Source organism: Chiloscyllium plagiosum, unplaced genomic scaffold, assembly GCF_037043375.1.
Source record: "Chiloscyllium plagiosum isolate Xiang-an unplaced genomic scaffold, Cpla_swu_hap1 HiC_scaffold_6, whole genome shotgun sequence".
In the NCBI taxonomy this organism is placed as follows: domain Eukaryota; kingdom Metazoa; phylum Chordata; class Chondrichthyes; order Orectolobiformes; family Hemiscylliidae; genus Chiloscyllium; species Chiloscyllium plagiosum.
This window is the reverse complement of record NW_028270144.1, coordinates 126721809-126745380: the sequence shown is the minus strand read 5'-3', so window position 1 is coordinate 126745380 and position 23572 is coordinate 126721809. Positions and strand designations below refer to the sequence as shown.

Sequence of the window (23572 nt, the reverse complement as noted above, 5' to 3'; positions counted from 1 at the left end):
CCATTCGGCCCTTTGAGCCTGCTCTGCCATACAATAGGATCATGGCTGATCATCCAACTCAGTCCCCTGTTCCCACTTTCTCTGCATTGCCAATAGCCCCAAGATCTATATCTAACTTCTTTAGAAACATTCAATGTTATAGCCTCAACTGCTTTCTGTGGCAGACAATTCCAAAGGCTCCCCACTCTCTAACTCGCTGATGTCACAGCTGTGAAGCACCATGGGATGGTTAACTGGATTAAAGGCATTACAGAAATGCAAGATTTCATTGCTGTAGAATAGTGCTTTAATCAGGCTGGTGCTGGTGAGGATCAGTCAGTATGTGCTTTTGTCTCTGCAAGTGAAGCAACCTTTCTGCTTTTCAGTTTGAAGTTAAAACCTTTCGCAAAAGACTGATGGGCAAGCCTGAAAGAAGAAAAGACCTGTGTCTCAACCCTCCTTACACATCCTTGAAGAAGGTGTTGCAGCGCAGTGGGTAGTTTCCCTGCCTCTGAGCCAGACACTTGGAGTTCAAGTCCCACTCCAAGAGGCAATGGCCAAGGTAGATGAGTCCGTAACAAAATCAAACAGGTTCATTTTCAGTCTGTATAATGTATCCAACGGGTGCCAATGGTAGGCTCTGAGAGTGATAGACACCGTGGGTCAGCTGTGATGGGTGTAGAGTGGCTGTGCCCTCTGGTTCCCTTACCCGGAGAAACAAACTGCAGAATGTCAGCATGTGCTTCACTCGTGTCCATCCGATGTTGGAAATCTTCAAAGGATGCCTCTTGGCGCTTTGCAACCAATGAAGTACTCTTCATGTCTAGTCACTGCCTCGGTAGAGGCAGCACGACAGCCAATTTGCACACAGTAAGATCCCAAGAGCAGCAACGTGAACAGTGACCAAATCAGCAGCTTTCGGCGATGTTGGGTGAGGGACTGATATTGGCCAGGACACCGGCCATGCTGGCGGGGTGGGGGCCAATGAGGGAGATCTCCTGGGATCTTCCTTCAAGTAGTGCCGTAGGATCTCTTACATTCAATGGAGGCACTGGCGGGGCGGGGAGCTGATTTAATGCCTCATCTTACAGACAGCTCATCTAACAGCAGTCCCTCAGTACTGACCCTGGGAGAAAGTGGGGACTGCAGATGCTGGAAATCAGAGTCTAGATTAGAGTGGTGCTGGAAAAGCAAAGCAGGTCAGGCAGCATCCGGGGAGCAGGAAAATCGATGTTTTGGGCAAAAGCCCTTCATCAATCCTGATGAAGGGCATTTGTCCGAAACGTTGATTTTCCTGCTTCTTGGATGCTGCCTGACCGGTTGTGCTTTTCCAGCACCACTCTAATCTAGACACTGACCCTGGGTGTACCAATGTTGTGTTCAAGTCTTTGGATTGGGACTTGACCTCAGGACCATCAGACTCACAATCATGAGTCCTGTTCAGCTCTGTATAAATGTCAGCATTGTTCTTTAAGTGAGTTGAAATCATTTTTAATCCACGTCCAGATTCAATCCTTGCTTTAATTATATCAGAGAAAAGAATGGGAATGTAGGATTTCCAGGAATTCATTTTCAGGGTTGAGCCTGTGACATTGTTCTCAATCTAGCAATTTCCCGGAATTCCCTCCCTAACAGCACATCCCGTGGACTGTAGTGGTTGCAGAAGGCAGTTTGCCCCACCTTCTCAAGGGGCAATCAGGAATGGCCAATAAAGGCTGGGCCCAGCCAACAGCACCTGAAACCCGTGAAAGAATTTCACAAATCTGTTTTGGCTCCAAATTCCTCAATAACAACAGTCTTTTTTTTTCTCAAATGATTTTCAAGAATTAATTTAGTCTTATTGAGGGGATTGTATGGGGCTGAATTTCCCCGGGGTTGATGGGGGTGAGGTGCTCATTTGCACCCACTCTCCCCTAAAAAAAGGAAGCCCGTTCCTCAGCTGTAACCCCTTTGCCAGAGGGAAACGGGCAGTGAGAGTGGGACTTCTGCCACTCGATGGGAGGAAGAAGCCTCAGTCTCCATCAGTCAGTCACACAGAGTCACTCCGTAGCAATGGGCACCAGCAGAACTGCAAAGTCCGTCCTGGGATTTGAAAGGGTGAGGGGAGCAAGTGGGGAACAGGGATTGGGCAATCCGGGGACGGAGGCGGGGGAGAGGACAGTGGGGAAGAGGGGGAGGTGGGGAGAGGACAGTGGGGAGGAGGAGGAGGTAGTGACATGATAGTGGGGAAGTGGGGGAGTGGGCAGTGGGGAGGTGGGGGATAGGACAGTGGGAAGGTGGGGGAGGTGGTGACCTGATAGTGGGGAGGTGTGGGAGAGGACAGTGGGGAGTTGGGGGCAAGAGGGAGAGGACAGTGGGGAGGTGGGCTAGGTGGTGACCTGATAGTGGGGAGGTGGGGGAGAGGAGAGTGGGGAGGTGGGGGAGAGGGCAGGGGGAAGGTTGAGGGCGGGGGGAGTAGAGTGGGGAATTTGGTTTGGACATCAGGTGTGCAGCAACAGAGGAGGGGGTTAATATCTCAAGGGTGTGGGATGGTTCAAAGGGCACTCCCTCTCCTCCAAAAAGGTATCTCTAGCACCCTGCCACCCCTATTTCCTTCTTGTACAGTTTATGCTACAATAACTGTGACCCCACCCCCCCCCCCCTCCCCTCCACTTTCAGGATGCACATGGCTAATCACAAATTCTTTGAAACTTAAAAACTGATTTCAACTCAATAAAGATTAAATTCATGGGTATATTCACAGTTGAAGCATAAATGTGCAAAAATATATTTGTAAATAAATTTTATATGATTTTAAAACACTGTAATATATGAATTGATATTTTGATCAGCTCTAAAAAGCAACACATTCTACTTTACTGGGCCACTGAGATTGAATCTCTGGCCATGTTCTCTATTTACAAAGTAATACAGGTTTTCAAAATTCTGTTTGAATCACAGTATTGAAACATAATGAAATCAGGGGGAAACATTTTAATGTGATAGAATAATAGGAAGTAACAGTTCAGCAGAGCATTTGCTGAAAATGCAACAAGGCTCTTTGCGCATCAATCTCTGTATGCTCACCTTAATTCACATTTAGCCCAGTGATACCTTGAGTTCAAAATTTTCACCTTTCTTTTGAGATCCCTCATATAATCCTGACTATCTCTGTGAGCTCATCAGGCTGCACAATCCCCGGAAATCTCCATATTCTACCAATTCTGGCCTCATTTCGATTGATTGGCTCCCATGCTTTTCAAGCCCTTAAAGATCTGGAATTCCCTCTCTATACCTTTATCTTAAGGCATTCCTCTAAAACCTACGCTTTTGACCAAGCTTAGGATCACCTAACCCTGAGTGGCCCAGATAGAACATTTGTTTGATAATATTTGATTTGACAATATGCAAATCCTTCAGGACATTTCAACAATGCTCAAGGTGCTAAATCAATGCATGTTATTGCTGAAAGCTAAGCCACAGCCTACAGAGATGCAGAGGGATCTGGGTGTCTTAGTGCATGCATGACAAAAGGTTAGTATGCAGGTACAGCAAGTAATCAGGAATGCTAATAGAATGCTAAGTCTACAGCTCCATGTTTCCATGGTTGCAGACACTGGTTTATGGGAACATATGAATTATGAACTGAAGCAGGCCATTCAGCCCCTCCAACCCACCCTGCGACTCAATAAGATCATGGCTGATTGGACTGTGGCTTCAACTCCATATCTGAGTCAACCTCGTCTTTCTCTAATCCCAAAAGATCTACTGAGTGCCTTTTAAGGGATGGACTGGTGAGTGGCACAAGGAGGATAAAATGGACAAAATGGGCACAGTTTCATACTGAGCCCTTTCCACTGATGACTGGGCATCCCTGCAACGCATGATGTCAAACAGTTTACAGAGCATTCCTGATATACCTCTGTACATATTGGTTTCCATTAATCAGCCTGTACAGCCAGGCTGATTAATGGAAACCTGAAAGAAACTGGAAGCAGATGAGGTGAGGCCAGAATTGTCGATTGTTCAGCCCAAGAGCAGGAGGGCAAAGCAATTCAGCCCCTTCAGCTTATTCCATCATTCCATTGGCCCATGGCTTCCTTGAGCAGTTTAATCCACTCACTCAAATATAGCAGCACAAAACACTACTTTTGAGTAACTTTTGTAAAAGTAGAAATACGTAGAATCATAGAGTCATACAGCATGGAAACAGACCCTTTGGTCCAACCAGTCCATACTAACCACATTCCTAAACTAAATTAGTCCCATTTGCCTGCATTAGGCCCATATCCTTCCAAACCATTCCTAATCATGTACTTATGTAAATGTTGTCACTGTATCTGCATCCATCACTTCCCCTGGCAGCTCATTCCACACACAAACCACTGTGTAAACAAATGTTACCACTCCTGTCCTTTTTAAGACTTTCTCCTCTTACTTAAAAATATGCCCTCTACCTTTGAACTCTCCAACCCTAGGGACCACACCCTTGCTGTTCATGTTATCTCTGCCCTTCATGATTTTAAAAACCTCTAACAGATCACCCCTCAACCTCCTGCACTCCATTGAAAAGGTCTCAGCCTATCTAGCCTATTTTAATAATTCAAACCTTCCCAGCATTGCCAGCAACATCACGGTAAATCTTTTCTGAACCTTCTCCAGTTTAATAATATCCTTCCTATAACAGGGTGACCAGAACTGCACACAGTAATCCAGAAGAGGCCTCACCAATGTCCTGTACAACCCCAACATTACGTCCCAACTCCTATACTCAAAATTCTGAGCAATGAAGGCAAGTGTGCTAACTGACTTCTTAACCACTCGTCTACTATGTGATGCAAATTCCAAAGAATTATTTTCCTGAACCCTTATGTCTCTCTGTTCTACAACACCTGAGCAGATACATGTCACAGAGAGGTAGATCATTAGCAGATGGATATGACTGAGCATAAGGCTAAGTAAAAAGACAGAGAGTTACATGTAATACTCTTGGGGAATATGACTAATTGTTCTGTTCAGTACAGTTCAGTACTAATTGTTCTGTACTACATTCCTTCCATTTAAGGTAACGCTATTATCTAAAGGCAATCACAGCTTATAATGCCATTGAAATAATTCACAAAAGTAGGGAGACACTGACCTAGGCTAACATTGATACCCTCAGCAAACTGGTATGATGAGGTGCCACCTTGAATTGAATGGCTTGCTTGGCTATTTCAGAGGGCAGTTATGAGTCAACCTCATTGCTGTGGGTCTGGACTCACATATAGGCCAGACCGGGTAAGGACGGCAGATTGCCTTCACCTGAAGGACATTAGTGAACCGGGTGGGGTTTACACAACAATCTATGGATAATTTCACAGATCACTGCTGCTGAGATTTGCTTCCAATTCCAGAACTTATTCACTGATTTTCAATTTCACCGTAGTGGGATTTGAATCATGTCTCCACTGCATCCGTCTGGGTCTCTGCACCACTAGCCCAGTGACATTGTCATCTCCCCCATATTGAAGGTCCCCGTTCACATGTAGGAAAAGAATTCACTCAAAGGCCAAAAGAGGATTTGCGATCGGGGCAGTAGATGATCAAGCAGAGAAAAACTTCAGCTAACTGAACACAGGAACAAGAGGATGCTCCCTCTCCTGAGAGAGAGATGAGAGTACAAAGACATGTAATAGTAAAATAAACACTTCTGTCACAGATTGGTCCACACATCTGATCAACAGTAGGTGACCAAGGGCGGGAAAGATCCTAGAAAGTCCAGGAGGCTTCCCAGAGAAAGAGCAGTGTACACAGGAGTGAAAATCGATAAAAAAAGGAAGACCAGCATCAGAGGCAATGCATTGTCTCTCCCTGTGTCCTGTGTCGAGGTCAGATTTGAATGAGAAATAGGTAACGCCCTCACCACTTCCCCTCCATGACTCAAGCTTTGGATTCAAGCTGTAATTTGGTTTCACTCTCTTGTTCCATCAGTTTTTTTCTCTCTTCCCCAACTCTCGGATCTGTTGTAGTCATCTTGGTTTGTTGCTCCCTTCTTAAAGACTTTTTCTTTAAGAAGTAATAGGCCATCAGGAAAAGGAGAAAGGCACTGCATTGAAACAGCATTTGCAGCCCGATATACCTGAGCAAAAAGAGAAGGTACAAAGCTGAATAGTATTGTTAATATTTTTATCGTTTGATGACCCAGGGATCCTGCTCACAAAGGCAATAGTCATATGACAATACAGACTTTTGACAAATGACAAATGACAAATTTTGCCCAATTTTCATCACTCATTCATCAGGATAATTTGCAAGAATACCAATTCAAAAGGGAAATCAACATTTATACTGCATAAGAGGAGACTGCTGATACATTTGTAAGTGGACTTGCAAGTGATTAATAGAGACAATTTTCTGGAGAAGTCACCAGTTAGTGATGACTGACAGTTAACTAAAAGGTTTTCTGTTTATTTATATTCTTGTGAGTTGTCCTGAGGGTGCTAAATGAAAAAAAATTGACAAAATGTTTATTTTTTTCCAGAAAGTTAAACAAAATCAATTAACCACTCTCTTCATTTTTTCTCTTTTTTTTCTGATCCTTATGTATCTGATTATTTTCCCCATTTCCACTTTTTCGGTTTGATTCCAAAATGTAAGGGATTTTTTCCTTTCATGGAATATATCTGTCACCGGGTTGTTCATTAGGATGTGGGCATCCTTAGAAAAAGCCAAATTTGTTTCCCAACTCTAATTTCCCCTTGAGCTGACTGGCTTTCAGACAGCAATTAAGAGTCTACCGCATTGCTGCAGGTCTGGAGTCACATGTAGGCCAGACCAGGTAAGGATGGCAGATTTCCTTCCCTAAAGGGCATTAGAGAACATTTACAATTACCACCAATAGTTATGTGCTCACCATCATTGAGACCAGTTTTCAAATCCAGGTTTATCAATACAATTCAATTTTGTATCAGCTATGGTTTGAACCCATGACTCCAGAGCAGTAAGCTGGACCTCTAAATCAATCCAATGACTTTATCATCAAACCACCATCTGTCACTTATCACTGAACACTGGAATGAAAAGTGTTGGAAATAATGAAAATGGCATATTTATTATTTCCATTCTATTATTGAACCCTTGCCCCTACAAAGGAAGGCAATGATGAGCTGCCTTCTTGAAATGTGCATTTCAATAGGCAGACCCACAACATTACTGGGAAGGGAGTTCCAGATTTGATGACCCAGCGAAACTGAAGAAACAGCAATATATTTCTGAGTCAGGATAGTGACTGGCTTAGAGGGGAACTTGCACTGATCTCATATATTGGCTGCTACAATTCCTCTGGGTGATATCAGCCTGACCACAGTCATTGGTAAGGTTTTAGAGTCCACTGTTGAGGGTGAGATTGTGGACTACTTAGAAGTGCATGGTAAAATAGGGCTGAGTCAACATGGCTTCATCAAGGGAAGATCATGTCTGACAAATCTGTTAGACCTTTTTGAAGAGGTAACGTGCAAGTTAGACAAAGGAGAGTCAGTGGATGTGATCTATTTGGATTTCAAGAAGGCCTTTGACAAGGTGCCGCACGGGAGGCTGCTAAATCAGATAAGAGCCCACGGTGTTAGGAACAAGGTACTGGCATGGATGCAGGATTGGCTGACTGGCAGAAGGCAGAGTGTGGGGATAAAGGGGTCTTCTTCAGGATGGCAGCCAGTGACTAGTGGAGTTTCACAGGGGTCAGTGTTGGGACCATAAATATTCACGTTATACATTAACAATCTGGACAAAGGAACTGAGGGCATTGTTGCTAAGTTTGCAGTTGACAGAAGATAGGTAGAGGGACAGGTAGTGTTGAGGAAGTGAGAAGGCTAGGAGAATGGGCAAGAAAATGGCAGATGGAATACCATGTAAGAAAGTGCAAGCTTATGCACTACCGTTGGAAGAGTAGAGGCATAGACTATTTTCTAAATAGAGAAAGACTTTGGAAATCTGTAGCACAAAGGGACTTAGGAGCCCTAGTTCAGGATTCTCTTAAGGTAAATGTAGGGTTCAGTCGTCAGTTAGGAAGGCAAAAGCAATGTTAGTGTTCATTTCAATAGGGCTAGAATACAAGAGCAGAAATATACTGCTGAGGCTCTATAAGGCTCTCGTTAGACTGCATTTGGAATATTGCTAGCAGTTTTGAGTCCTGTATTTAAGGAAGAATGTGTTGTCCTTGGAGGGAGGGGGGAGTCCAGAGGTGGTTCACCAGAATGATCCCAAGAATGAAGGACTTGTCATTGGAGGATCAATTAAGGACTCTGGGTCTGTACTAGATGGAGTTTAGAAGAATGAGGAGGGAGACTTGTTAAAATGTACAGAATACTGAAAGGCCTGGATAGAGTGGGCTTGGAGAAAGTGCTTCCACCATTAGGAGAGATTAGGACCCAAGGACCCAACCACAGGCTGAAGGGATGACTCTTCAGAACTGAGATAAGAAGGAATTTTTTTCAGCCAAAGAGGGGTGAATCTGTGGAACTCATTTTTCCACAGACCTATGAAGGCCAAATAATTGAGTGTATTCAATGGGGATGAAGGGCAGAAGTGGCATTGAGAATCATATCAGCCATGACTGAATGGCAGAGCAGCATCAAGGGGCTGAATGCCCTATTCCTGTTCTTATATCTTATGGACACATGATATAGGTCGTGGCTTTAGAAAGTGTAGTCAAACCAGCCTTAATAAGTGTCTTGTCAATGGAAAGGTTATGTCACAGCAGTGAGCATACCTGACCCGGAAGAGGTCGAGGTTATAGTATCTGCAGGCTGCCTTTTTGCTGCATTTCGTTTCCCAGTGGATGCAGGTGGTGTCAATTGCACTTCCATACAGGATTGGCCCTGGCAACCAAGCTGTAGAAGAAAATCACAATGAGAACATATGTAATGTGGTTCATAATACTCTGAGTGTCCTAGACACATTCAAGCAACATTGACAATGGTGCTACATTCACAATCCTCCAACAGCCCCGTGTACACTCTATCCCCATCACTGACTCTACCCACCCATTTAACCCCCATCCCACAGCCCCGAGTACACTCTACCCCCATCACTGACTCTACTCACCCATTTAACCCCCATCCCACAGCCCCGTGTACACTCTACCCCCATCACTGACTCTACCCACCCATTTAACCCCCATCCCACAGCCCCGTGTACACTCTACCCCCATCACTGACTCTACTCACCCATTTAACCCCCATCCCACAGCCCCGTGTACACTCTACCCTCATCACTGACTCTACCCACCCATTTAACCCCCATCCCACAGCCCCGTGTACACTCTACCCCCATCACTGACTCTACTCACCCATTTAACCCCCATCCCACAGCCCCGTGTACACTCTACCCCCATCACTGACTCTACCCACCCATTTAACCCCCATCCCACAGCCCCGTGTACACTTACCCCCATCACTGACTCTACCCACCCATTTAATCCCCCATCCCACAGCCCCGTGTACACTCTACCCCATCACTGACTCTACCCACCCATTTAACCCCCATCCCACAGCCCGGGTACACTCTACCCCCATCACTGACTCTACCCACCCATTTAACCCCCATCCCACAGCCCCGTGTACACTTACCCCATCACTGACTCTACCCACCCATTTAACCCCCATCCCACAGCCCCTTGTACACTCTATCCCCATCACTGACTCTACTCAGCCATTTAACCCCCATCCCACAGCCCCGTGTACACTCTACCCCAATCACTGACTCTACTCACCCATTTAACCCACATCCCACAGCCCCGTGTACACTCTCCCCAACACTGACTCTACTCACCCATTTAACCCCCATCCCACAGCCCCGTGTACACTCTAACCCCATCACTGACTCTACTCACCCATTTAACCCCCATCCCACAGCCCCGTGTACACTCTCCCCAACACTGACTCTACTCACCCATTTAACCCCCATCCCACAGCCCCGTGTACACTCTACCCCCAACACTGACTCTACCCACCCATTAAACCCCCATCCCACAGCCCCGTGTACACTCTAACCCCATCACTGACTCTACTCACCCATTTAACCCCCATCCCACAGCCCCGTGTACACTCTCCCCAACACTGACTCTACTCACCCATTTAGACACTCATTTCATGTGAAATTCTCTTCCTCAGTATGTAGTGGGGGCTGGGTTTTTTAATTTATTCAGGGTAGAGTTAGATCCATGTTTGACTGTCAAGGGAGTCAAGGGTCGAGGAGGGTGGATAGACAGGAATGTAGAGTTGAAGCCACAAATGAGCTGTGATGCTATCACATGGTGGGGCAGGAATCACTGGTAGGGCTGGATGGCCTACTGCTGGTCCAATGTTCCTTTGTTCCATTTAATCTTCTTTAATGAGCCATTTGAAAAGAAGACTTTTCCACTCAGTGAGTAGTTAGGGTTTGGAATGCACTGCCTAAATGTGGTGGGAGCCAGTTCAATTGAGACATTCAAGAGGGACATTGGATGGTTATTTGGATGGAAATGATAATGTAGGCATATAGGGGCAAGGTAAAAGGTTGATTCTGGGTAACCGATGCAGATACAATGAGCTGAATGACCTCTCTCTGTGCCATTACAATTCAGTGATTCTGTGATATAGAAAATGAACCTTATTGGATATTCACACCAAATTGTGAAGTTGACTTTCATTAAGTTAGACAAGAGAGAAATCAGGAAACACCTCTCAACAGAAAGGGCAAATGGAAATATTCAACCTAATTCGCTATGAGTTTTGTGTCAATTAGTAAACTTCAAGATTGGGATTGATAGACTTTTATTTTCGTTGGGGTAAGGGTTTCAAGGAATGTGCAGCAACAGTGTGAAACTAGAATTGAACCACATATTGCAGAGCAGGATTGGGGGGGGGGGGGGTTGAATGGCCTCCTCTAGTTGTTATGATGTCATTGAAACATGTAAGATTCTTACAGAGCCTGGCAGGCTAAATACTGAGAGGTCACTTCTTCCAGGGGAAGAATCTCAAACGGGGGATCTCTCACTGACCTTTAACATGGAGTTAGATCAAGGTAACTTTGTACTTACCCAGAACTCGGAACAGCATGAATTGAATCCCAATCGCCAAAGATTTATCTTCAGGCTTCACTGACCTGAAATCAACAAATGAAAAAGCATTTACAAAGGACAAGAGGAGGCAGTGGTGTAGTGAGAATCTCACTGGCAATTCAGACCTTCAGGCTAATGTTCTCGGGACTTTTATTTTTCTTTATTCCTTCATAGGATGTGGGTATCACTGACAAGACCAACATTCATTGCCCATCCTTAATTGCCCAGAGAGTGGTTAAGAGTCAACCACATTGCTGTGGGTCTGGAGTCACATGTAGGCCAGACCAGGTAAGGATGGCAGATTCCTTCCCTAAAGGACATTAGTGAACCAGATGGGTTTTTCATGGCAATCGACCAGGGGTTCATGTTTATCATTAGACTCTTAATTCCAGATTTCTATTGAGTTCAAATTCCATCATCTGCCACAGTGGGATTCAGACCCAGGAATCCAGAACATCATTTGGGTCTCTGGACTAAAAGTCCAGCAATAATACCACTAGACCATCGTATCCCATGGGTTTGAATTCATTAAAAATCTGGAAGTGAAAGTTAGTTTAATGACACCCAAGTAACTGTTGTTGATTTTTTGTTGTAAAAATCCGTCTGGTCCATTAATACCTTTAGGGAAGGAAATCTGCCATCATTTCCTGGTTTGACCTACATGTGACCCCAAACCCATAGCAACCTGGTCACTTCTTGACTATCTGTGGGCAATCAGAGATGGGCAATATATCCGGTGATGCCCACATCCAATGAACAAAACAGTGTTATTATTCTTTTAAATGCACATAAGAAATGTTTCGGTCCAAGGCTGTGCTGCTCTATAATGAGTTTGTCCAGTCAGATCATTTATAAAATTATATGGACTATGCAGCAAAGAGTGGGTCCATATTGCTCCAACTAAATGATACTAGATCCCACATTAGCCTCCTCCTATTGTACTGGCTGAGCCTTTCAGTTGATCAGCATTCCTAACCTGCTTAGTTCAGTTTGCCAGTTTATCTCATGGCTGAGTGATACCAATGGCTTGGGTTCAGCTTCCACCACCAGTTGAGGTTACTATGAAGGACTCTTCTTCTTAACGTCTCCTCTTGCCTAACGAGAGAGCAGCCCTATGGTCTGGTAGGACTATGGTGACTTCACTGATACTCCCAAAAATCCTATCCTTGGTCTTTGTCTCTTTCACTTCTGCATGGTGAACCTCAACAACATCATCCAAGTTAGCTTGACCTCTCCACCATCTCTTGAAGAAATGTCTTCACCCAGACAGCTGATAGAAACCTCTACCACAGGCAGTGGTTGACATCAAAATGTTGCATATTTTCAAGAAGGAGATAGACGTAGTTCTTAGATCTAAAGGGATCAAAGGGTGTGGGGGAGGAAGCAGGAATAGGGGACTGAGTTGGTTGGTTGGCCATGATCACATTGAATGGCGGAGTAGGCTTGAAGGGCTGAATGGCCTACCCCTGTTGCTATTCTCTATTTTCTCTCACAACTTCATCATTGTAAATTGCCAGACTGACACCTAGTGAATTGGATAAACAGGAAATTTCTTCTATTAATTATTGGTAGATTAAAGCCACGGTCTTTAGACCCTGCCACAAACTCTTTCCGGAGACAGATGCAGTCTGTATTCCCTAGTACTTAGAAGAGTATGAGGTGATTTGATTGAAACATATAAATCCTGCGGAGGTCCTGACAGGGTTGATGTAGAGGGGATGCTTCCCCTTGTAGAAGAATCTAGAATGAGGGGTCACTGTTTCAAACTCAGGAACCTCCTTTTAAGAAAGAGAATTTCTTCTCACAGAGGATCATCAGCCTCTCTCTGCATGAAACGTGGTGGAATGACAGCGTTTTTTAATACAGAGGTGTATAGGTTCTTGAGAAGCAAGGCAGTGAAAGGCTATTGGGGTTAGTCTTGAACATGGGATCAATTGAAGCAAGCTTGAAGCGTTGGTCTTCCTCACCTCCTACTCATATGTGAGACAATTCAAACAATCCCTCTTCCTGGCAAATGTCTGAAACTAAATGGGATTGTTTCCCATCTTGGTGTCACATTTGAGATAGAATCATAGAATCCCTACGCTGTAGAAAGAAGCCATTCATCCCATCGAATCTACACCAATACTCCAAAGAGCATCCCACCCAGACCCTGCATTTCCCATGGCTCATCCACGTAACCTGTACATCCCTGGACACAATGGGGAATTTAGTATGGCCAATCCATCTAATCTGCTCATCTTTGGACTGTGGGAGAAAAGCCACACAAATATGAGTGCAATGTTTAGAATGATGTCAACCAGGTGGATCTCATAGAATATGAGTTCCCTAATTGGGGCTGTTAACCTGGACCAATCAGGAGCCCTGGCTGACAGGTATAAACAGGAGTGTCCGTTCTCTGTACTGGCTGGCTCTGAGCCAAATGGATCAGTGTCAGGTACTTGCACGTGAAAATAGAGGGTGACTTGGTGATGGATTACCGGCCTTCATGGAGTTATTTCAATGTGGAGAACATGCTAACTCCATACAGTCACCCAAGATTGGAATCAAACCCAGGCCCTGGCACTGTGAGGCAACAGAGAGCCACTATTCCATGTTGATATAGCCTATGCCATTGCTAAAACTGCCTATTTATGCCACCAAAAATATCTTCTGACGCAGTCCCTGCCTCAGCAACTTTTGCTGCTGAACCCTTTCTTAATACCTTCTTTATCCCCAGATCTGGCTCTTCCAATGCATTTTAAGCCAGCCTCCTGCTCTTGATAAGCTCAAACTCATCCCAAACTCTGCTGCTGATATCCTTTTTCACACCTAGTTCTGTTCCCCTACAGCCCAACCCCACTTACTGATCTAAATTGGTTTCTGGTGAGACAGCACCTCAACTTTAAAAGTTTTATCATCCCTTTCAAATCCCTCCGTGACCTCTTCCCTCTCTACCTCTGCAACCTCCTCCATTTCCAGAACTCTGCAAGATCTCTGCGTTTCTCTAATTCCTCCCGATAGACACTCAACTCCTTGGCAAAAGTCGAAATACAATTCAATGAATATGCAGTTAAGCTTTTGGAGAAGCCAAGCACAAAAGATAGGAGGAGATATAGACCATAGGCCCCTGGAACCTGCTCCACCATTCAATAAAATCACGTCTCACCTATTAGTGTTTTGAATTCAAAATCCCATCTACTCTCTATAAATCTCTGTTCCGTGGCCCGACAAGGATCAATCCATCTCCACCGTAAAAGCATTCAATGACCTTCGCCTCCACTGCCTTCTAAGGCAGAGAGGTCGAAAGTTGCCTCATGTAGCTGTGCCCTCAATAATGAGATAAGAGGGACTCTGCTGGAAGTTTGGAACCAAAGCAACCAGATCATCTGTACAATCATCAGTTCTTGTGTTGGTAATGAAACCTGATCCAAAGAAACTCCATGAGGTCTGGTCTGAAATTTTCTGTCAAATAGGTGCACCCACACTGAAACGCTTGCCCCCAGAGACACTGCTAATGCATGAGATGATGCTGTGGCTTTAAGAGGTCATCTTATCCTGTTTTTTTTAAGAGAGGCTTTAAGGCAGAGGTACTGAGCAGTGTACCAAAACCACTCAAGTAAACAGCTTGTGGAGCCTTGGGTTTTTTTTCTTAAAGTTGAAACAATAGAAGCAGCCTGGCTGGGTGTGGCCACCTCTCACAGACCAGGATTTCTAGTTTGCTTTAATTTTTAGGGTTAGATTTAGGCAGTAGCTGTCATGGGCTTGAAGAAGTAGAAGTTATTTTTCCTTCTCGATTTCAGCCAACGCTGGGAGTTCTCTTCCTAAGTGATGAATTGCCGGTGAGACAAAACCTGTTTTGCCTTTTTGCCAAAGGGTTTGTTTATGGGATGTTACTATATTGGAACAGTTAATTAGTAATGGTTACTGTATCTAGTATTCTGTTAAGTTTTCCAGTGGAGTTAAGCCAATCTAGACTCCTCTTTCTTCGGTTGCATTTTAACTACAGTGTTTAAATAAATTTCATTTTCGCTTAACGTCGGGTTGTTTGACCAGCCGTATTTCATTTGGAATACGGCATTGTACATTTACTTGTAAAAATAAGAAAAAAGTTGGCATCTAGGCTATTATCTTAAAATATTTTGAAGGGGTCCGATCTCATAGAGTCATAGAGATGTACAACATGGAAATAGACCCTTCAGTCCATGCCAATCAGATATCTCAACCCAATCTAGTCCCACCTGCCAGCATGTGGCCCATATCCCTCTAAACTCTTCCTATTCATATACCCCTGGTCCATAACACAGGGCAGTGGAGAGGAAAGCAATGGAAAGGAGCTGTTCACTTAATGAGACAGTGCAGACACGATGGGCCGAATGGCCCATTTCTATTCCACAACAATTCTGTCGTTCTGAAACTGCAAATGTAAAATCCAACTTCTGCACCAAGATCAAACATAAATGGGCCCAATAAAGTTTGACCAGCTTGGCTTGAAATTCCCAAAATCAAAAACAAAAAGAGCTAAATAATGGAAATAACTCACCTCAGGACCAAGATGAAAGAAGGTGTTTGGCAAAATGTGGCTACAAAACCAGCCAAGGTCAGGAAGATCATAAAAGGCAGGAGGAGCTTGTAGCACCCACTGCCACAGGAGCCAGGCTTCACCAGGGTTTGAGCCGAAACACAGGAACAATTGGCATAATTCTTTGAAGAGAGAAAGACACACAAAGAGGCAAGTTAACTTCTCAAAGGGGTTCCTTTAGCGAGTTCATTTACAGGATGTGGGTATCACTAAGTGACGGTCTCAGAGGGTAACATTCTCACTCTAAATCACAAGGCTTTGGGTTATTTTTATTCGTTCACAGAATGTGGGCATCATTACCTAGGCCACAATTTATTGTGTATCCCTAATTACCCTTAGGGCAGTTAAGCGTCAATCCCGTTGCTGTGGGTCTGGAGTCATAAGAGGGCCAAATCAGGTAAGGATGGCAGATTTCTTTCCATAAAAGGCATGGGTTTTACACCAATTGACAGTGGGCACCATTAGATTAGCTTTTTACTCCAGCTTTTCATTGAATTGAAATGTCATCATCTGCCTTAAAATCACAAGGCATAGGAGCATAAGTAGGCCATTTGGCCCATCAAGTCTACTCTGCCATTCAAAGAGATCATGGCTGATTTGGTAATCCTCAACTCCACTTTCCTGCCTTTTCCCCTTAGCCCTTCATTCCCGACCTGTTTAAAAATGTGTCTGAGTCAGTATAACTGATCCAGCCTCGACAGCCCTCTGCAGTAAAGAATTGCTCAGATTCACAACCCTTTGAGAGAAGAAATTCCTCCTCATCTCTGTCTTAATCTAATTCCCCTTTGCTCTGAGACTATACCTGCTGGTCCTAGACTCTCCCATGAGGGGAAACATCCTGTCATTTCTGTCTAAGATGAAGGGGAATTTCTTCTCTAAGAGAGTGAGAATCTTTGGAACCCATTGTTACAGAGAGCTGTGGGGACAGAGTCCTTTTGTATATTTAAGGCTGAGTCAGATAGATTCTTGAAAGGTCGTGGAATCAAGTGTTAATGCAGGAAAGTGGTCATGAATGTTGGATCTACCATCATCCTATTGAACGGTGGCTCAGGCTTGAGGGGCCGAATGGCCTACTTCCATTCCTATTCCTTTGTGTGCTTTGTTTTGAAATTATGTCTCCTGGTCTTCAACACCTTCCTGGTGGGATCTGAAGCTTAGTCCTTACAACATTAATCTATGTCTCTGCATCACTAGACCAGTGACATTGTCATCTTGCCCCATAATCATTGTACCATTCGCCTGGGGTTCCTGATTACTAGCCCAGTGGCATTACCACAGCACCACCATCTTTTCCATCAAGTCCCAGTCCAGAATTTGAGCACAGAGATCAAAGCTGATCAAAGGTTTTGGATGTGATATTAAAACAAGGCCACATCTCTCTGCTTAGCTGGATTTTAAGATGTTGCACTATTCAAACAAAATCAGGAGACTTATCCCTTGTTCTCTAGCCAATATTGATCCTTCAATCAATATTTAGGATAAAATCATCGAGTTATTACTACATTGTTATTTGTGGGACAAATTAGCAGCCTTGTTTCCTGGGTTATAACAGTGACTACACAAGGCAATAGTGTAGTGGTATCACTACTGAACTGTTAATTCAGTGATACAAGTAATGCTCTGGGAACCTGAGTTCAAGTCCCACCATGGCAGATAGTGGAATTTGAATTTAATTTTAAAAGTCTAATGATGAGTTGATTGTGGTTAAAAGCCCATCTTGTTCACTAATGTTCTTTAAGGAGGGAAACTACCATCTTTGCATAATCTGGCCTACATGTGACTCTAGACCCACAGCGATGCGTTTGACTCAACTGCCCTCTGGGCAATTAGGGATGGGCAATAAATGCTGGCCTAGCCAGGGATGCCCTCTTTCTGTGAATGAATTAAAAACAATATGCCACTGCTGTAAGTACAAACAATTAGAAGCAGGAGTAGGCCATTCAGCCCCTCGATCCTGGTCTGCCATTCAATATGATCACAGCTGATCTCTTCTCAGTCTTAACTTCATAACCCTTTAACCCAGTACTATGTAAAAATCTATTTCCTCCTTAAATTTACTCAGTGTCACAGCATCCACCGCACTCTGCGGCAGTGAATTCCATAGATTCATGACCCTTTAAGAGAAGTAATTCCTCCTCAGCTTTGTCTTCCCTTATCCGAAAACTAGGAACTGTAAAGGACTTTGAGACTTTCGATGGCCATATGAAAACGCTACATAAATATCAAGGTTTTCTTTTCTTTCACTGGCAAGTTCAGCATTTGTTATCCACCCTCATAGAATAGAATCCCTACATTGTGGAAACAGACCACTTGGCCCAACAAGCCCATACCAACCCTCTGAAGACCCATTCCCCTACCCTACTACTGTACATTTACCCCTGACTAATTCACCTAACCTACACATCCCTGAACAGTATGGGCAATTCAGCATAGCCAATTAACCTGACCTGTAGATCGTTGGACAGTGGGAGGAAACCATGCAAACGCCACACAGACAGTCATCCAAGGCTGGGAGTGAATCTGGGTCCCTGCTGCTGTGAGGCAGCAGTGCTAACCACTGAGACACCGTGCTGCCCGTTACCGCCTACAAGGTTCTTCTTAAACAGCGGCTGACTCAGCTGGAATTATCTGCTCAATCTGCTCTGATTGATGTTCCACTGGCACCCCCAGCACAGTAATGAGGAGTGCCGCATGGTCAGAAATGCTGGCCTTCAGATGAAACATTAGGCGAGGTCCACATCCACCTCCAAGGTAATTGTGTAAGATCCCACTGCAGTCCAGCAAAGAAGGTCCCATGGGGTTTCCCTGGTGGCCCTGCCTATATTCATTTATTCCTTGGATGGCATGGTGACTCAGTGGTTAACACTGCTGCCTCACAGCGTCAGGGACCTGGGTTTGATCCCATCCTCGGATGACTGTCTATGTGGAGTTTGCATGTTGTCCCTGTGTTGGGTGCTCTGGATTCCTTCCACTGTCCAAATATGTGCAGGCTAAGTGGGTTAGCTATGGGAAATGCAAGGTTGCAGGGATATGGTTTGGGCTTGGGTGGGGTGCTCTTTGGAGGGTCAGTGTGAACTGAATGGCCTGCTTCTACACTGTAGGGCTTCTACTCTTGATTCTTAGTTAATGTAAAGAACAAAAGAGATTATCTGGTAAGACCACATTACCGTTAGTGGGAGCTTTTTGTCCACCAATTGATTGCTGTGTTTCCTACGTTACCATAGTGACCACACTTCAAAAGTACCTTACTGAAGGACTTTGGAACAGCTGAAGTTATGAAAGGTGCTACAGAAATGCAAATCTTTATGTCATAGAGTCATAGAGTCACAGAGATGTACAGCATGGAAACAGACCCTTCGGTCCAACCCGTCCATGCCGATCAGATATCCCAACTCAATCTCATCCCACCTGCCAGCACCTGGCCCATATCCCTCCAAACCCTTCCTATTCATACACCCATCCAAATGCCTCTTAAATGTTTCAATTGTACCAGCCTCCACCACTTCCTCTGGCAGCTCATTCCTTACACATACCACCCTCTGTGTGAAAAAGTTTTAAGGTCACCCCTCAGCCCTTTATCAACATTGAATCTACCACGGCTAAAGTTGCGAACTCAGCACTGGCCAGGGATATTTTCTGTTATAACAAGTTGACTCAGATGATTATTATATTTTGTGTTTGCTGTTGCTGGGCCTCTCTGTAATCAAACTGTGCAAGATCCGACAAGTTTGGTGAAACTATGCAAAGGAAAGGTGTGTGGGATAGCTAAACCAGTCCACCCACACTGTGTTACAACACAGAAGGTATGCAGGTATGTTAACCCATTATACTGCTTCTCTTTAGAAACCAGTAATTAAAAAGAGGCACTTACATGGGATGTGATTGTCATAGAATCCCTACAGTATGGAAGCAGGCCATTCAGCCCATCGAGTCCACACTAACCCTCCGAATAATATATCATGCAGACCCACCCCATTACTCTAACCCCATAACCGAGCATTTCCTATGGCTAACCCACCTAGTCTGCACATCGCTGGACACTATGGGCAATTTAGCATGGCCAACCCACCTTTCTGCACATCTTTGGACTGTGGAAGGAAACTCATGCAGACACGGTGAGGATGTGCATACTCCATACAGTCACCTGAGGGTGGAACTAAACCCAGGTCCCTGGCACTGTGAGGCAGCGGTGTTAACCACTGAGCCACCGTGCCACCCATTACCAATGGCAAGGTCAGAATCTGTCGCCCGTCCTTAATTGCTCTTGAATAGAGAGGCTTGCTGAGCTATTTCAGAGGGTGGTTAAGGGTCAACCATGTTTCTGTGGGTCTGTCTTTGAACATAGCACATTACAGCGCAACCTTCAATGTTGCGCCGACCTGTGGAACCAATCTTACCATCTAACCTACACTAAGAGAAAGTGAGGACTGCAGATGCTGGAAATCAGAGCTGAAAAATGTGTTGCTGGCAAAGCGCTTTTCCAGCAACACATCTAACCTACACTATTCCATTTTCATCCCTATGTCTATCCAATGACCATTTAAATGCCCTGAAATTTGGCGCGTCTACTACTGTTGCAGGCAGAGCGTTCTACACCCCTACTACACCCTGAGTAAAGAAACTATCTCTGACATCTGTCCTATATCTATCACCCCTCAATTTAAAGCTCTGTCCCCTCGTGCTAGCCATCACCATCTGAGGAAGGTGCAGGCAAGACCAGGGAAGGGACTGAAGATTCCCTTCCCTCGGGTACAGTTCCAGGAATGAAAAATCTCAGTGCTGAGGAGAGATTGAAGAAGTCAGGGGTGTCCTCCTGGGAGAGAAAATGGTTGGGTAGAGATTTGGTAGAGGTTTTCAAACTCATGAGTGAGAGTAGATAGGGAGAAGTTTTTCCCACTTGTAAAAGGATCAAGAATGAGATGGTATACATTTAAATTAATGTGCAAAACAAGCAAAGGTGAGGTGAGAAAAAACATTTTTGCTCAGCGAGTAGTTAGGGTCTGGAATGTACTGCCTGGAAATGTGGGGGAGACAGGTTCAACTGAGGCATTCAATAGGGGCACTGGATGGTTATTTAGATAGAAGTAGTGTGCAAGGATATGGGGAGAAAGGCAGGAAAATGGCACTGGGTAACAGAACCAATGCAGGCATGATGGGCTGAATGGCCTCCCTTTGTGCAGTGGCAATTGTGTGATTTTGAAAAGGGCATTAGCCAGATGGGTTTGTACAACAGATGGCATGGGCACCAATCCTGAGAGGAGCTTTCAATTCCAGATTTATTTATGCGGAATTCAAATCCCCTCAGCTGCTTTGGTGCTGACCCTGTCCCCATGACATTAACCCGAGCTCTGATTCCTGTGATATTAGACCATAAGACATAGGAGCAGAAATTAGGCCATTCAGCCCATCGAGTCTGCTCCAGCATTCAATCATGGCTGATAAATTTCTCAACCCCATTTCTCCTTGTTACCATTAATCCCCTTAATTCTCAATAACTTATCTATCTCTGTCTTAAATATCCTCAATGATCCGGCCTCCACAGCTTTCTGTGGCAGTGAGTTCCACAGATACCCCACTCTCTGGCTGAAGAAGTTTCTCCTTATCTCCATTCTAAAAGGTCTTCCCTTTACTCTAAGGCTGTGCTCTCAGGTCCTAGACTCTCCTACCAATGGAATACCTTTCCAACATCTACTCTGTCCAGGCCATCCAGTATCCCTTAAGTTTCAAGGAGATGCCCCCTCATCCTTCTAAACTCCATCGAGTGTAGACCCAGGATCCTCAACTGTTCCCCATATGTTAAGCTTTTCGTTCCTGGGACCATTCTCTGAACACGCTCCAGGGTCAATATATCCTTCCTGAGAAATGGGCCCAATACTGCGCACAATACTTTAAATGTGGTTTGACATTTGATTACCATCACACCAATTTGGTAAGGGACAGTACTCTCATTATTGATAGTGTACCTCCTGATCACTATCTTTGTCAATAATTTCAGGACAATACACAGTGATAATGTCACTGGACTAGAAATGTTTCATGGTTTGGAAGTGCACATTTCAAAATCTATGATTTATTTGCAGTTAATTTGCTAAATTAGTTGCATACGATGTTTAAATTGGATTTTTTGGCAGCTTTCTAACCTGATCAAATGATAATTGCTGCATCTTTTGGCTCTCTCAAGTTTTATCATCTCCGAACATGTGTTGTTTTTCATTTCAGTGATAAACCTGTCAATGAAATATGTAACCCCAGCACAGATTAGGAGAATATTTCGGAGCACTGGCCCTGAATTACTGAGCCAGGAAAAACAGCAAGAATGGCTTTTGAGGATTGATTACAATGGCAGTAAATGGGGATAGGTGATGGGGAATCTCTTCAGGACTATGTTGACTGCAGTTATAGAGGACATTGGTGAGACCACACCTGAAGTAATGAGTGCAGGAGTGGTCTCGTTATCTGAGGAAGCATGTTCTGGCAATAGAGGGAGTGCAGGATTCCTGGTGGCAGGACTGATGTCTGAGGAGAGGTTGAATCGGTTCGGATTGTATTCATTGGCTTTTAGAAAAATGAGGTGGGGTCCCATAGAAATCTATAAAATTCTGATAGGACTAGACAGGTTAGATGGAGGAAGGATATTTCCAATGGTGGGGACATCCTGACCAGGGGTCATAGTTCAAGGATAAGGGATAAACTTTTAGGACTGAGATGAGGAGAAATGTCTTCAATCAGAGTGGGGAGCCTGTGGAATTCTCTGCCACTGGATGTAATTAAGAGTGAAACATTGAATGTTTTCATGAAGGGATTAGATATAGTTCTTGTGGCTAAAGGGATCAAGCAATACAGGGGGAGGGTGGGATTAGGGTAGTGAGCTTGTTGATCATATTGAATGGTGGAGCAAGCTCGAGGGGTTGAATTGCCTATTGTATTCTATGTTTATATATCTCCACATTTTGGAGAGTCACTGTTCACTTTAGCTCATAGCAGATTGGTTCACTGCAGTTCATGGGCAAGGTACATCAAACTAGCTATCATTTTACAAGACTACTATTATTTTTTCACTCTTGGGATGTGAGCATCACTGGCTGGGCCAGCACTTATTGCCCATCCCTAGTTGCCCCTTGAGAAGGTGGGGGTGAGCTGCCTTCTTGAACTGCTGCAGTCCATGTGCTGTAGGTAGACCCACGATGCCGTGGGGAAGGAATTTCAGGATTTTGACCCAGTCGCAGTGATGGCTTGGCTATATATTTCCAAGGATGGTGTGTGGCTTGGAGGGGAAATTGCAGGGGATTGTGTTCCTGTGTAACTGCTGCCCTTGTCCTTCTAGATGGAAGTGGGTTTGGAAGATGCAGTCTAATGGAACTTCACTATCACAAGTCCCTTTCCTATCCTATCTACTGTGATAAGTCCCTCACTCTCTCCCCTATACCAGCCCTGACCTCATTGTGACAAATCTCTTCAACCCTGGTTGTCCCTCAACAATCATAGGTACCCTCCCCCATGCTTGCAGGTCAGAGGTCACCAAAGGTTTCAAGCATCTAAAGGGGGTTACTGCTTTTGATTATTTTCCAGATACTGTTGTTAAAACTCTGCTTTCCCCATTTTGCACTTGGTTCTGAAAATGGCCTCACTTTAACTGTGAGAGACTGCGACAGCTGAGCTGCCGAACATGGCAATCTCAACGGACATTGAACAAGCAACAAGTGGCAGGACGGAAAAATGGTGAAGCTCTGAGCGAGGGAATGAAAACAGGAAACCAATCTCCCAAATAAAACAAAAATCATTCACTTGTCAGTTACTCATTTGTCCACTTTGTTGAGTTTCTGCAAACTCCAAGCATGGATGCCTTTGCTTATGCTAAGATCTTCATGTGTTGTTTTAAAATGGTTGCATTTATACTTTCATATCGTCAAAGCTTTGCAAATTGCATCACAGCCAATCGATTACTATTAGCCATTACTGACTGGATGGCACTC

At 44.4% G+C, this 23572-nt stretch overlaps 1 protein-coding gene across 3 annotated transcripts in view; it reads right to left on the bottom strand.

Moving 5' to 3' along the window:
* Positions 1 to 1442: 1442 nt before the first annotated feature.
* Positions 1443 to 23572, bottom strand: part of slco2b1 (solute carrier organic anion transporter family, member 2B1) — a 97216-nt gene continuing 75086 nt past the window's right edge. For all 3 annotated transcript variants that reach the window (XM_087988439.1, XM_043692506.2, XM_043692507.2), the window contains 4 exons: positions 15561 to 15721; positions 11018 to 11082; positions 8708 to 8828; positions 1443 to 6079 (listed from right to left, as the gene is read on the bottom strand). In XM_087988439.1, coding sequence (XP_087844565.1) covers positions 5881 to 6079; positions 8708 to 8828; positions 11018 to 11082; positions 15561 to 15721 — 546 coding nt within the window. In that variant the 3' untranslated portion in view covers positions 1443 to 5880. The remainder of the gene's footprint in view (positions 6080 to 8707; positions 8829 to 11017; positions 11083 to 15560; positions 15722 to 23572) is intronic.